This window comes from Cololabis saira, chromosome 17 (genome assembly GCF_033807715.1).
Source record: "Cololabis saira isolate AMF1-May2022 chromosome 17, fColSai1.1, whole genome shotgun sequence".
In the NCBI taxonomy this organism is placed as follows: Eukaryota; Metazoa; Chordata; class Actinopteri; order Beloniformes; family Belonidae; genus Cololabis; species Cololabis saira.
The window spans coordinates 217,411-231,072 of NC_084603.1; the positions used below are offsets into that span (position 1 = coordinate 217,411).

The 13,662-nt window shown below is 43.2% G+C and overlaps 1 protein-coding gene across 3 annotated transcripts in view; it reads right to left on the minus strand.

Moving 5' to 3' along the window:
* Window positions 1-13,662, minus strand: part of LOC133463248 (echinoderm microtubule-associated protein-like 4) — a 47,589-nt gene that overhangs the window by 17,089 nt on the left and 16,838 nt on the right. For all 3 annotated transcript variants that reach the window (XM_061744680.1, XM_061744679.1, XM_061744678.1), the window contains 7 exons: window positions 13,431-13,580; window positions 12,419-12,488; window positions 6,254-6,364; window positions 4,364-4,459; window positions 3,400-3,534; window positions 3,173-3,305; window positions 900-1,048 (listed from right to left, as the gene is read on the minus strand). In XM_061744680.1, coding sequence (XP_061600664.1) covers window positions 900-1,048; window positions 3,173-3,305; window positions 3,400-3,534; window positions 4,364-4,459; window positions 6,254-6,364; window positions 12,419-12,488; window positions 13,431-13,580 — 844 coding nt within the window. The remainder of the gene's footprint in view (window positions 1-899; window positions 1,049-3,172; window positions 3,306-3,399; window positions 3,535-4,363; window positions 4,460-6,253; window positions 6,365-12,418; window positions 12,489-13,430; window positions 13,581-13,662) is intronic.

Below are 13,662 nucleotides of genomic sequence, written 5' to 3' on the forward strand. Positions count from 1 at the left end.
TGCAACCAGAACCAGAACCGTTTAGACTGATGGTCCCGTACTGGTCCGGAACCTGCAACCAGAACCACAACCGTTTAGACTGATGGTCCCGTACTGGTCCGGAACCTGCAACCAGAGTCAGCATGTTTAGACACAATGCTCGGGGGGGGCGGGGCTAGTCCAGGTCGTGGTTACCTCCAAAAAATAGCAATGAATGTATGAAATAGTCTAAATATATAATATATGCGTATGGAGACAATTTATTTTCCTGTTTTTCTTTTCTTGTGATATTAATTAAGTAATTGTGCAGAAATCTGTTATTATTGTTCAGTTTAGTTTTGAGGGAGTTGCAGGTAGAATAAGATTTTCTTCTTCCTGCTCCTTTCTGGTTCTGGAATATGTTTTTGATTGTGTTGTTATTTTACTTGCTTGTTTCTTTTCTTTGCATATTTCCATGACCAGAATAAATAAAAATGAAATGAAATGAAATGAAATAATGGTTAAAGGACAATAATTAATAACTTTTGATAACTGAACAGCAGAACCTGTTGCACAACACCGCCATGTCCCGGGTTAGGGTTAGGTCCGGGTCAGGGATGTGGTTGCCGTGGTTACCTCGATGTCCCGGGTCAGAGGTCAGGGTCAGGTCAGGGAGATGGAAGGAGGCGGTTACTGTGGTTGCCGTGGTTACCTCGATGTCCCGGGTCAGAGGTCAGGGTCAGGTCAGGGAGATGGAAGGAGGCGGTTACTGTGGTTGCCGTGGTTACCTCGATGTCCCGGGTCAGAGGTCAGGGTCAGGTCAGGGAGATGGAAGGAGGCGGTTGCCGTGGTTGCCGTGGTTACCTCGATGTCCCGGGTCAGGGGTCAGGGTTATGGTTAGGGAGATGGAAGGAGGCGGTTGCCATGGTTGCCGTGGTTACCTCGATGTCCCGGTCCGCGTGCAGCTGGTGATCCCACAGGATGATCTTCCGGTCTTTTCCTCCTCCGGTCAGCAGAATCCCACTCCTCATCTCACACACACAGAACACACTCCCCTCGTGGGCCTTGACCTGCCGGCTGATCTGGAACGCTGGAGCAGAGTACAGGTGTACATAAATACACACACACGTACAGGTATATACACACACACACATGTACAGGTATACACACACACACACACAGAACACACTCCCCTCGTGGGCCTTGACCTGCCGGCTGATCTGGAACGCTGGAACACACACACACATACACACGTACACATAAATATATACACACGTAGAGGTATATACACACACATATACATAAATACACACACGTACAGGTATACACACACACATATACATAAATATACATATATATATATATATATATATATATATATATATATATATATATATATATATATATACACACTCCCATGTCCATTTCTGTGGAGGAAGAGAATGTTTCTGAGCGACTGCTGGTTCCAATCCCAGTCTCTCTTCAAGACGCTCCACAGACACTAAACTAGTTTCTACAGATATCTGACTGGTCTTGCTTTGTCTTTGATTAGTTTTCTCTCCAATACTGATCACTGATCCTGATCATTGATCACTGATCATTTATATATAGTAACCCCCCCCCCCTCTATAGTCAGGAACAGCAGAATCTGCAGCTTTAATCTCTTTATATATTTCTGAGACGCTCTGGGCTGAAGTTCCTGCAGAAACCAGCAGGGGGCAGCAGATACCAAGGAAAAACCTCTCTTCTTCCCTAACCTCTAACCTCTAACCTCTAACATTTAACCACTAATCCTTACCCTAACCCTCTTCTTCCCTAACCCTAACCCTTATTCTAACCACTAATCCTAACCCTAACCCTCTTCTTCCCTAACCCTAACCCTTATTCTAACCACTAACCCTAACCCTTATTCTAACCACTAATCCTAACCCTTATTCTAACCACTAACCCTAACCCTTATTCTAACCACTAATCCTAACCCTTATTCTAACCACTAACCCTAACCCTTATTCTAACCACTAATCCTAACCCTTATTCTAACCACTAACCCTAACCCTTATTCTAACCACTAATCCTAACCCTTATTCTAACCACTAACCCTAACCCTTATTCTAACCACTAATCCTAACCCTTATTCTAACCACTAACCCTAACCCTTATTCTAACCACTAATCCTAACCCTAACCCTCTTCTTCCCTAACCCTAACCCTTATTCTAACCACTAACCCTAACCCTTATTCTAACCACTAACCCTAACCCTTATTCTAACCACTAACCCTAACCCTTATTCTAACCACTAACCCTAACCCTTATTCTAACCCTAACCCTAACCCTTATTCTAACCACTAATCCTAACCCTAACCCTCTTCTTCCCTAACCCTAAACCTAACCCTCTTCTTCCCTAACCCTTCCCTAACCCTCTAACACTAACATAACCCTAACCCTAACCTCTAACCATAACAACTAACCATAACCTCTAACCCTAACCTTTAAAGGTTTCCAGCTTTACTCTGCATGTGGTTGCTGGTTCAGTTCCCACTGAAAACCTGTCTGACAACATGACGGTAAAACCAGTAAAACCATTAAAACCATTAAAACCAGTAAAACCAGTAAAACCATTAAAACCATTAAAACCATTAAAACCATTAAAACCATTAAAACCAGTAAAACCAGTAAAACCAGTAAAACCATTAAAACCAGTAAAACCATTAAAACCAGTAAAACCATTAAAACCATTAAAACCATTAAAACCATTAAAACCAGTAAAACCATTAAAACCATTAAAACCAGTAAAACCAGTAAAACCAGTAAAACCAGTAAAACCATTAAAACCAGTAAAACCAGTAAAACCAGTAAAACCATTAAAACCAGTGAAACCATTAAAACCAGTAAAACCAGTAAAACCATTAAAACCAGTGAAACCATTAAAACCAGTAAAACCATTAGAACCATTAAAACCATTAAAATCAGTACTGAACCCGAGCCATAAACCACTTCCTGCTTTTGTTCTGTTTGGTTCAGGTTCTGCTGCCGGGACTTTCCCGACGCTGAGACCGAGTTGTTGAGACGTGTCAGGATTCTTGTCAGGATCCGTCTCCACCACGATGAAGAATGTGAAGGATTATCAACCACCGAGGAGCAGAACCAGCTGAAACCGGTCTGGTTCTGGTTCTGGTTCAGGTCTGGTTCTGGTCTGGTTCTGGTCCAGACTCACCTCGGGCCCCCTTCCCCGGGTTCTCTGCAGAACTCCTGGTCCAGATCAGCAGAACTCCCCCCGAGTCTCCGGTCAGAATCTCTCCAGAACTCAGGAAGGAAAGACACTGGACGAACTTGGGCTTCTCGTATTTCTGGAGACAGAACGGAACCGGGTTAGAGCAGGACCGGACCGGACCGGGACCAGACCAGAACAGGACCGGCAGAACCAGGACCGGATTAACTCACCCCGAAGATTCCCTGTTTCCGGGCCAGAGAGTTCCCGGTCCAGGTCCAGAAGAAGATGTGGGATTTCCCACAGGTGACGATGGTGTTGGGGTCGGTGGGGTGGAACTCCACGGCCAGAACCACCTCGTTGGTCGACTAGAACCACAACAGAACCAGAACCCAGCCCTCGTTAACGATGCCGAACGGAAACAACCATATTAAAAGAATAATACAATAAAGATAAAAGAGAAACATTAAAAACAAACATGAGTAAAATGGTCAGCATTGACCGAGCTGCACAAACGTTTCCAACTTCAATGCATTTGTAAAATGTTCCAACTGTGAGCCGTCGCTAATGCAGTTTTTCCAAATTCATCACCATCACTAGGGGTGGGTATTGGGAAGAACCTCACGATACGATACGCATCACGATACTTGAGCCACGATACGATACACATTGCGATATTCCGATTATGCGATATATCCTTATATATTGCGATATTCTACATAGTTCACCGAAAAATGTAAAAATGCATTACACATCTTAAAATCCAAGTTGTATAAATGTATCAGATGATAGTGATAATTCATTGGACAGACTGAGTCAAAACAATGTAATTCAAACTTTCCATTTTAATTATGCAACATATTTGCATGAAAAAACACACAATGAAAAGTGCATTGTGCATTATTCTTAGATACAAAATACTCAAAATAAAATGCAGTGTCTCACCCACACTGAAATCACAAAATAAAGTGCAGCTAGGGGTGGGCAAAAATATTGATCCGGCAATATATTGCGATACATACATTGAATATCGATATCGTATCGGGAGACTATGTATCGCGATATATTGCCGTATCAATATTTTTGCCCACCCCTAACCATCACCATAATCCAGAAGTGACAGGAAGGATCAATAACCTGGTTCTGCAGGACGTAGGAACATTTTATCTGTATTTATAATAGTCATAATAGTTTCACCTTGATCTCTGCGATCTTCAGCTTCTTCTGCCAGTCCCACACCGTCAGCATGTGGTCGTTACAGTCGTCAATAACGCCCAGGTGCTGCCCCGAGTCCTGCAGGAGATCAATAATACTGATCAGGACACGTCAATAACACCCAGGTGCTGCCCCGAGTCCTGCAGGAGATCAATCAGAGATCAATGCTATTGATCAGTTATAAAGACGGGACAGCCTGAAGTTCGGGTCAGAGTCTGCTGAGGGTCTAGTGCACGACGCCCAGCGGGTTTTTGGCCACTCTGCCAGGACTGTTCAGCTCTCCAGTCCTCTGTGTGGAGGTAAGAGTATTATAAACCCTAGCCCTGTGTAAGTGTCTGTTGCTCTGCCATTTGTGGGGGAAAACTTGACACATTTATCCGAGCAAAAAGAGCAGTTGTGTGTGAGTTTTCTCTGTTCACTGCTGGCTAATAAATGCATTCATGTATCATTATAGCTAAAGAGAGTGTGTGTGTGATCAGGACTATTGATCAGGACATGCTATTGATCAGGACATGCTAGTGATCAGGACATGCTATTGATCAGGACATGCTAGTGATCAGGACATGCTATTGATCAGGACATGCTATTGATCAGGACTATTGATCAGGACTATTGATCAGGACTATTGATCAGGACATGCTAATGATCAGGACATGCTATTGATCAGGACTATTGATCAGGACATGCTATTGATCAGGACATGCTAGTGATCAGGACATGCTATTGATCAGGACTATTGATCAGGACATGCTAATGATCAGGACATGCTATTGATCAGGACATGCTATTGATCAGGACTATTGATCAGGACATGCTATTGATCAGGACTATTGATCAGGACATGCTATTGATCAGGACATGCTAGTGATCAGGACATGCTATTGATCAGGACATGCTAATGATCAGGACATGCTAGTGATCAGGACATGCTATTGATCAGGACATGCTATTGATCAGGACTATTGATCAGGACATGCTATTGATCAGGACATGCTATTGATCAGGACTATTGATCAGGACATGCTAATGATCAGGACATGCTAATGATCAGGACATGCTATTGATCAGGACATGCTATTGATCAGGACATGCTAATGATCAGGACATGCTAATGATCAGGACATGCTAATGATCAGGACATGCTAATGATCAGGACATGCTAATGATCAGGACATGCTATTGATCAGGACATGCTAATGATCAGGACATGCTAATGATCAGGACATGCTATTGATCAGGACATGCTAGTGATCAGGACTATTGATCAGGACATGCTAGTGATCAGGACTATTGATCAGGACTATTGATCAGGACATGCTTTTGATCAGGACTATTGATCAGGACTTGCTAGTGATCAGGACTATTGATCAGGACATGCTAGTGATCAGGACTATTGATCAGGACATGCTAGTGATCAGGACATGCTAATGATCAGGACTATTGATCAGGACATGCTAGTGATCAGGACATGCTATTGATCAGGACATGCTAATGCACCTGAGAATGCAGCGGGGGTTAGGGTTAGCATAGGGGGGTATTAGCACCCTAGGGTTAATTTCCCAGAATGCAGCGGGGTTAGGGTAGGGGGGTATTAGCACCCTAGGGTTAATTTCCCAGAATGCAGCGGGGTTAGGGTAGGGGGGTATTAGCACCCTAGGGTTAATTTCCCAGAATGCAGCGGGGTTAGGGTTAGGGTAGGGGGGTATTAGCACCCTAGGGTTAATTTCCCAGAATGCAGCAGGGTTAGGGTTAGGGTAGGGGGGTATTAGCACCCTAGGGTTAATTTCCCAGAATGCAGCAGGGTTAGGGTTAGGGTAGGGGGGTATTAGCACCCTAGGGTTAATTTCCCAGAATGCACCGGGCCCAACCTACCGCCTTGGAGAACGCCAGCGAGCCGACTCCTCTCTCGAAGGTTCCGAGTCCGATGACCTGCAGCGTGGCGAGGCTGACGCTGTCCCAGACCCGGACGTGAGGCTGCAGGGCCTGCAGAACCAGAACCAGAACCAGTTACAGTAACCATGGCAACACGCTGTCCCAGACCCGGACGTGAGGCTGCAGGGCCTGCAGAACCAGAACCAGAACCAGTTACAGTAACCATGGCAACACGCTGTCCCAGACCCGGACGTGAGGCTGCAGGGCCTGCAGAACCAGAACCAGAACCAGTTACAGTAACCATGGCAACACGAGCAGGTAGGACGTGCACCAGGGTGGAGGCCCGTTCATCCGTTCATCGCTGCTTGCAGCTTTAATTAGGGCCCGAGCACTTACAGTGCGAAGGCCCTATTGTATCTGTAGGAATTATTATTATTATTTTTCTGACGAAAGGAGGGCCTTTTTCCCCCTAAACGAGCCCCAAAAGTCACCAAAATGAAAAATGTGATATTTCATGGTTTGCATTAATGGGCGTGGCCTAACGGCTCAACAGCGCCACCTAGAAAACTTTGTTCCTCAAGCCCCACAATACGGTTTGACGTACATGCACGAAAATCGGTACACACCTGTATCATGTCACAACTTAAAGAAAAGTCTCTTGGCGTCATGCCCGAAACCCAACAGGAAGTCGGCCATTTTGAACATTTTGAATTAATCGTGTCATTTTGGCGCAATTTATGCCATTTCTTCGGCAGTTAATTCAGTCCGAACCGTATCGTGAACCCAGATGTGTTATACATCAAAATGTGCGTCTACATCCTGCGACTACACGCATTACTTTTCTCTTTCAAAAGTGTTACCGTGGCGATGCAATTTTAGATGCAAGCCAGCCCTGGTGATACATTTGATATTTCATGGTTTGTATTAATGGGCGTGGCCTAACGGCTCAACAGCGCCCCCTAGAATATTTTTTTCTGCTATAACTTTTGAATGGTTTGACATAGGAAGTCGTGGGTGGTGTCGTTTCTGATATGCTTATGGGGGCGGTGGCCTTGAGTGCGAGGGCCCGTTCATCCGTTCATCCGTTCATCCGTTCATGCTGCAGCCTGAACCTGCACCAGGGTGGAGGCCCGTTCATCCGTTCATCCGTTCATCCGTTCATGCTGCAGCCTGAACCTGCACCAGGGTGGAGGCCCGTTCATCCGTTCATCCGTTCATGCTGCAGCCTGAACCTGCACCAGGGTGGAGGCCCGTTCATCCGTTCATGCTGCAGCCTGAACCTGCACCAGGGTGGAGGCCCGTTCATCCGTTCATCCGTTCATGCTGCAGCCTGAACCTGCACCAGGGTGGAGGCCCGTTCATCCGTTCATCCGTTCATGCTGCAGCCTGCACCAGGGTGGAGGCCCGTTCATCCGTTCATCCGTTCATGCTGCAGCCTGCACCAGGGTGGAGGCCCGTTCATCCGTTCATCCGTTCATGCTGCAGCCTGAACCTGCACCAGGGTGGAGGCCCGTTCATCCGTTCATCCGTTCATGCTGCAGCCTGAACCTGCACCAGGGTGGAGGCCCGTTCATCCGTTCATCCGTTCATGCTGCAGCCTGAACCTGCACCAGGGTGGAGGCCCGTTCATCCGTTCATCCGTTCATGCTGCAGCAGCTTTAATTGCTAGTTATTGTTGTAAAGTTGCAGCTGATCAACCTGGAATCAGAGCGACTGGAGGATGTAGCTTAGAAAATAACTTAATGTAAGTCCCACTCAGAAACTCGTGACTAAAAACCAGAACCAAACCTGTAAAAACATGATAAACCCACATTTTTACACTTCACGTTCTGCACGAACAGTCTCTGCTTCCAGAGAAACAGTTAGGCCGCCGGACACGCAGAGACACGTCTGTGTTTGGGATGTTTCTAAGTCTGGCTGCAGACCAAACTATCAACGGATTCTTTAGTGCATTTCTGTTCAGATCTGTGTTCCACCTTCAGGTCGCTCTCTCTTCTGCTGAATCCATCAATGAAGGTGATCAGTTCTGTTCACTGATATTTTAGGAGCAGAACTTTCTGTTTGAGAATCTGTTTGACGTTATTTTAACAACATTGTGCTTTTAAAAAAACGTTTTAGTCCAGAGAATAGTTTCACAATGCAGAGATGATGAGGCGCCGCGCCAACATGTCTGAGGATTAAAACTATTAAAACTATTACATGTCTGAGGATTAAAACTATTACTCTAAAACTATTACAAGTCTACTGAAGATTTAAACTATTACATGTTATTAAAACTATTACATGTCTGAGGATTAAAACTATTACTCTAAAACTATTACACGTCTACTGAGGATTAAAACTATTACATGTCTGAGGATTAAAACTATTACATATTTCTACTGAGGATTAAAACTATTACATATTTCTACTGAGGATTAAAACTATTACATGTGAGAATTAAAACTATTACACGTCTACTGAGGATTAAAACTAGGGGTGGGCGGTACACCGGTGTCATAGTCATCACCGGTGTGAAACTGCGCCACGACATGGATTTTGCAATACCGTCAATACCGTAATAAATCAATTATAAAATAATAAGCCTAAATAAGGCATTAAAAACGTCGGTGATATGCAAGGTTTGCTGCCGTGTTGTGACAGCAAGAGGTGGAAACACAAGCAACCTGTTTCATCACTTAAAAAACACGCACGCCCGTGAATATGAAGAGGCAACCCGGGCCAAAACGAGCGCAAGTGCGACCAGCAGCTGCTGCTGGGACCGCTGCCCCCAAGACAGCGGTCCCAAGACTACACAGCTTTCACTGCAGGCATCGTTTATGCTGCTACACCTTACGACAAGAGTAGTAAGAAATGACAGGGCTTAAAGTATTCCGGCACCGTGCCGAATCTCCGGCGTACGGAGTTTTTTTTTCTCGGCGTGAGAGTTTGACTGCTTTAAAAAAAAAAAAAAAAAAGGTTTGAGAGAAAAAAAAGGTTTGAGTCAACCGTGTTCGTCTACCAATGGAATGAGAGGAAAGCAGCTCTGGCTCAACCAAACTAACACTAGCCAATCAGAAGTGGAGCGGGGCGGGTCTTTGACGGCAGCGGAGCGCAGAGCGGTGTTTCAACCTGCTGGAATACCAGTCACCCACTTCAAGATGGAGAAAAAATTAATGAATGTCGGTTTAAAAGAATCTTTTTGCCCAGAAGAAAAAAAGATTGACAAAAAAATACCCATAACCATGTTCTTCTCTCGAAAAAACACACCTGTACCGCGGGCTTTAGAAGAAAAAGACGCTGCAGCGCGAGTCGGGATGGAGCGGCTCAGAAGAGCAGTGAAATACGTGCGAGGCCGTGCGGATCTCCGCAATTTGAAGCTTTGTATAATAATTATTAAAAAAAAAAGGGTTGCTAATATGTGAATATCACTTATCACGGGTTCTTTTTGGAACGTAACCCTCTCGAAAAACAAGGGATTACTGTATATGAATACTCATGGCATAAACCTGTCAAGTTTTGGATTTAAAATTAAGGGAAATTTTCCAACACCCGCTGTCCAACCAGCCCAACCGAGGTCCAGTATTAGATTTTAAGACAGGTTTACAAAATATAATATAATAAAAATAAATATTATACATATATATATATATATATATATATATATATATATATATATATATATATATATATATATATATGATCTTTAGGTTTTTTGCCAAATAAATATGTTGAGAATGCATAATACTCTCCCATGTCTCTTTTTGATAAGGATACTACCATTTACTTATTATATTATAAAAATATTAACCTTATTCACATAAAGGGACAGGACAGGCTACTCCTCCCAAAACGTACCAAAAAATACCGTGATATTATACCGTCACCGTTCAAAAGATGAAAAATACCGTGATATTAATTTTAGGTCATATCGCCCACCCCTAATTAAAACTATTACATATTTCTACTGAGAATTAAAACTATTACATATTTCTACTGAGAATTAAAACTATTACATATTTCTACTGAGGATTAAAACTATTACATATTTCTACTGAGGATTAAAACTATTACTCTAAAACTATTACATGTCTGAGGATTAAATCTATTACATGTTATTAAAACTATTACATATTTCTACTGAGGATTAAAACTATTACTTTCTCAGGTGATTCTTGAACTTAGAAAAGTTAAATCTATCAGCGTTCGTCCAAAAGTGATTTCTGAAATTGTAAACTATTTGCATTCTCACATGAAAAATTACTGAAATGATTCTTAAAGACAGTTTAATAACCTTTTTAATGATTATTAAAGACAGTTTAATAACCTTTTTAATACACCTGTTGAACAAAAATTGCACTTGATGAGATTAGGGGTGGGCAAAAATATCGATATGACAATATATCGCGATACTTTTCCAGCTGATTCAATATCGATATTCAAAATTTGAATATCGATTTTTTATTTATTTTTTTATATTTTTTATCCCCGATCATTTCCCCATCATATCCCCCAGTGCTCCTCCCTAAGTAACAGTCCTGGGCGTTGCCACTCTCTACCAACCCTGGGAGTTCCTGCACTGAGCTCAGGTTTTATTTCACGTTTTATTTCATTTTATCATTTATTTTTTATATAACACAATTTATTTATGGATTTATATCTATACTGACTGATCACTGTGCCTGTCCTTGGTTTTAGTTCCATCTTTCTTGTGTTTATTATCATTTGCCACATAATTAAAGCAACCTCATACTAAATTTAATGTTAATTTCATATGATGTAAATAATATGAAAAACATATACAAATATGTTGTAACTTTAGCTTGTATAGTTATAATAAAACATTGTTTTGACTCAGTTTGTCCCATGAATTGTCACTATAATCTGATGAAGGTGCAACTCGGATTTTAAGATCCATAAAGCTTTTTACAGTTTTCAGCAAACCAGTGCTTAATTTGTCCATGAAGAGGTCCCGGAACATCGAGGGGGTTCCGGGGGGGGGTTCCGGGGGGGGTTTCCCCCCCCCCCCCGGGAAATTTTTTGAGCATAATGCATTTAAATGCATCAATCTGGTGCACTTTGGAAAGCTAGAATAACAATAATAAGGTGTCTGCTGCCTTAACTTACCTTGGAAACATATCCTCTCCGGAGCTTCTCTACCCGGCTAAACTAATATTAATAACTAAATAATTAATAACTAATATTCTCCGCTCCTCTGTTTGTGTGTGAGCACAGAGCGTTCACAGCCTCCACCGCTGATTGGCTGTTTCCCGTGCCTGTCTCTGTGTGTAACCAATCAGATGGAGCTGTGGGCGGGACATTGCTGCAGAGTGCAGCGACTGCAGGCAGAGAGACGCGGCTGCATCAACCCCAAAATAACGCCGTTTTAAATTGTACAAACACAATATTGGTATCGTTGGAAAGGGAAAAATGTCCTCTTAATTTTGGGGGGGCTGATATCAAATTATGGGGGGCTTCAGCCCGTTTTTTTATTTGTAGTGAGAACATAATCCACAGCAGCCGACACAAATCCATTCATGTGTATGTGTCCGCGGCGCAAGGACCACTTTGCTGCAGCTGCCTTCATCGCCGCTTGTTGCTTTTCTGATTCGTTTTGAAGAATCATGCAACTCTTCCTTCTTTTTTAAAAAAGACAGTAAATTCAACTGTCTTTTTGACATGTTTGCGTTGCTCGCTGCTGGCTCCCCAGATCCAGCAAATTTCCAAAGTTTTTTTGGTCAGGGGCGTGGTTTGCTGGCCCATCTTTTCATTGCATCAACAAATCTCAGACTCTTTCAAATGACGTTAAATCTTTATAAACAACATGAAATGCTTGGGATTTGTTCTGTAAATGAATTTATGCATATTATTATTTTTTATACATTAAAAAAAAACTTTTTTATATTATTATTGTTTTATATATATACGAGAGGTGCCGGATCTGCCCAAATAAGTCCCGGAACGCAGGGAGGCCAAAATCCAGAGGTGCCGGATCCTGTTCTGGCAGGATCCGGCACAAATTAACCCCTGCAGCAAACTTTATATATCGCAATATATCGCAAAATTTGGATATGGCAATATCATATCGTGACTCAGGTATCGTGATGTGTATTGTATCGTGAGGTCCTTGGCAACACCCACCCCTAGATGAGATTGTAATGAATTAAAGTGTGGGTTTGTTCTCACCCGTCCGTCCTTGTCCACTCCGGCGATCTGACCCGTAGCGATGCGGATTTTATCAGGATGGACGGCCAGGCTGGAGACAGAAAGATGATGTCACTCAGCGTCACCACAGAGCAGCTAGTAGCAGCTAGCAGCAGCTAATAGCAGCTAGTAGCAGATAGAGGTGGGTGCAATTCATCGATGTGTTGATGCATCGCGATGCGTCACGTGACGATTTGGAATCGATTCATTAAAAAAAATAAAAAATAAAGTTATCCTAAGTTATCCTATCCAGATTCCAGACTGAATAAGCTGCTGAATCATTTCATTTCTTATTGTTCACTGTAAATATGTCAGATATGTTTACACTAAGTTCATATCTAGTTTACTTGAATTAATGAACTCATTAAATCCAGGGCGTGACCGTTTTCAGTGTTTCCACCAATAGAGGGCGCTCTCATGCAAGTGCAGCTTTCCCTGGTCAAAGTTAAGGAAGTTAAAGAGACAATGTTTACATAGTCAGAAAATACATTATTTAGTGTCTTTGAAAAATACAAATGTCCAAAAGCCTTGTTATTTACTTAATGAGTGTTGTTAGAGGAACTGAGTTCATTGATTGGCTATTTATTTACAAATGTAGCCACAGATGAAGACAAAATCAATCTTGTTTGGAAAAAAGCATTAAAAATCACAATAATCCAAGAATCGTGGCACCAATAATCGAATCGACAGAGCAGAGGAGCCAGTAGCAGCTAGTAGCAGAGCAGCTAGTAGCAGAGCAGCTAGTAGCAGAGCAGCTAGTAGCAGAGCAGCTAGTAGCAGCTAATAGCAGCTAGTAGCTGCTAGTAGCGGCTAGCAGCAGAGCAGCTAGTAGCAGAGCAGCTAGCAGCAGCTAGCAGCAGAGCAGCTAGTAGCAGAGCAGCTAGTAGCAGAGCAGCTAGTAGTAGCTAGTAGCAGCTAGTAGCAGAGCAGCTAGTAGCAGCTAGTAGCAGAGCAGCTAGCAGCAGCTAGTAGCGGCTAGCAGCAGAGCACTCACCACTTGACACAGTCCGTGTGTCCCAGGTAATGTCTCTGCGTCCGCTCCTCGTAGTTGAACAGAACGACCACCGACGCTACGAAGTAAAGCATCTCCCCGGTGGGGAGGAGGTAGACGTTGGAGCGGCAGTCCCGGCCCCGGTAGCCGTAGCTGCAGACCGGGTCAAGGAAACACCTGGAAACACCTGGAAACACCTGGAGACACCTGGAAACACCTGGAGATCTACAAGGAA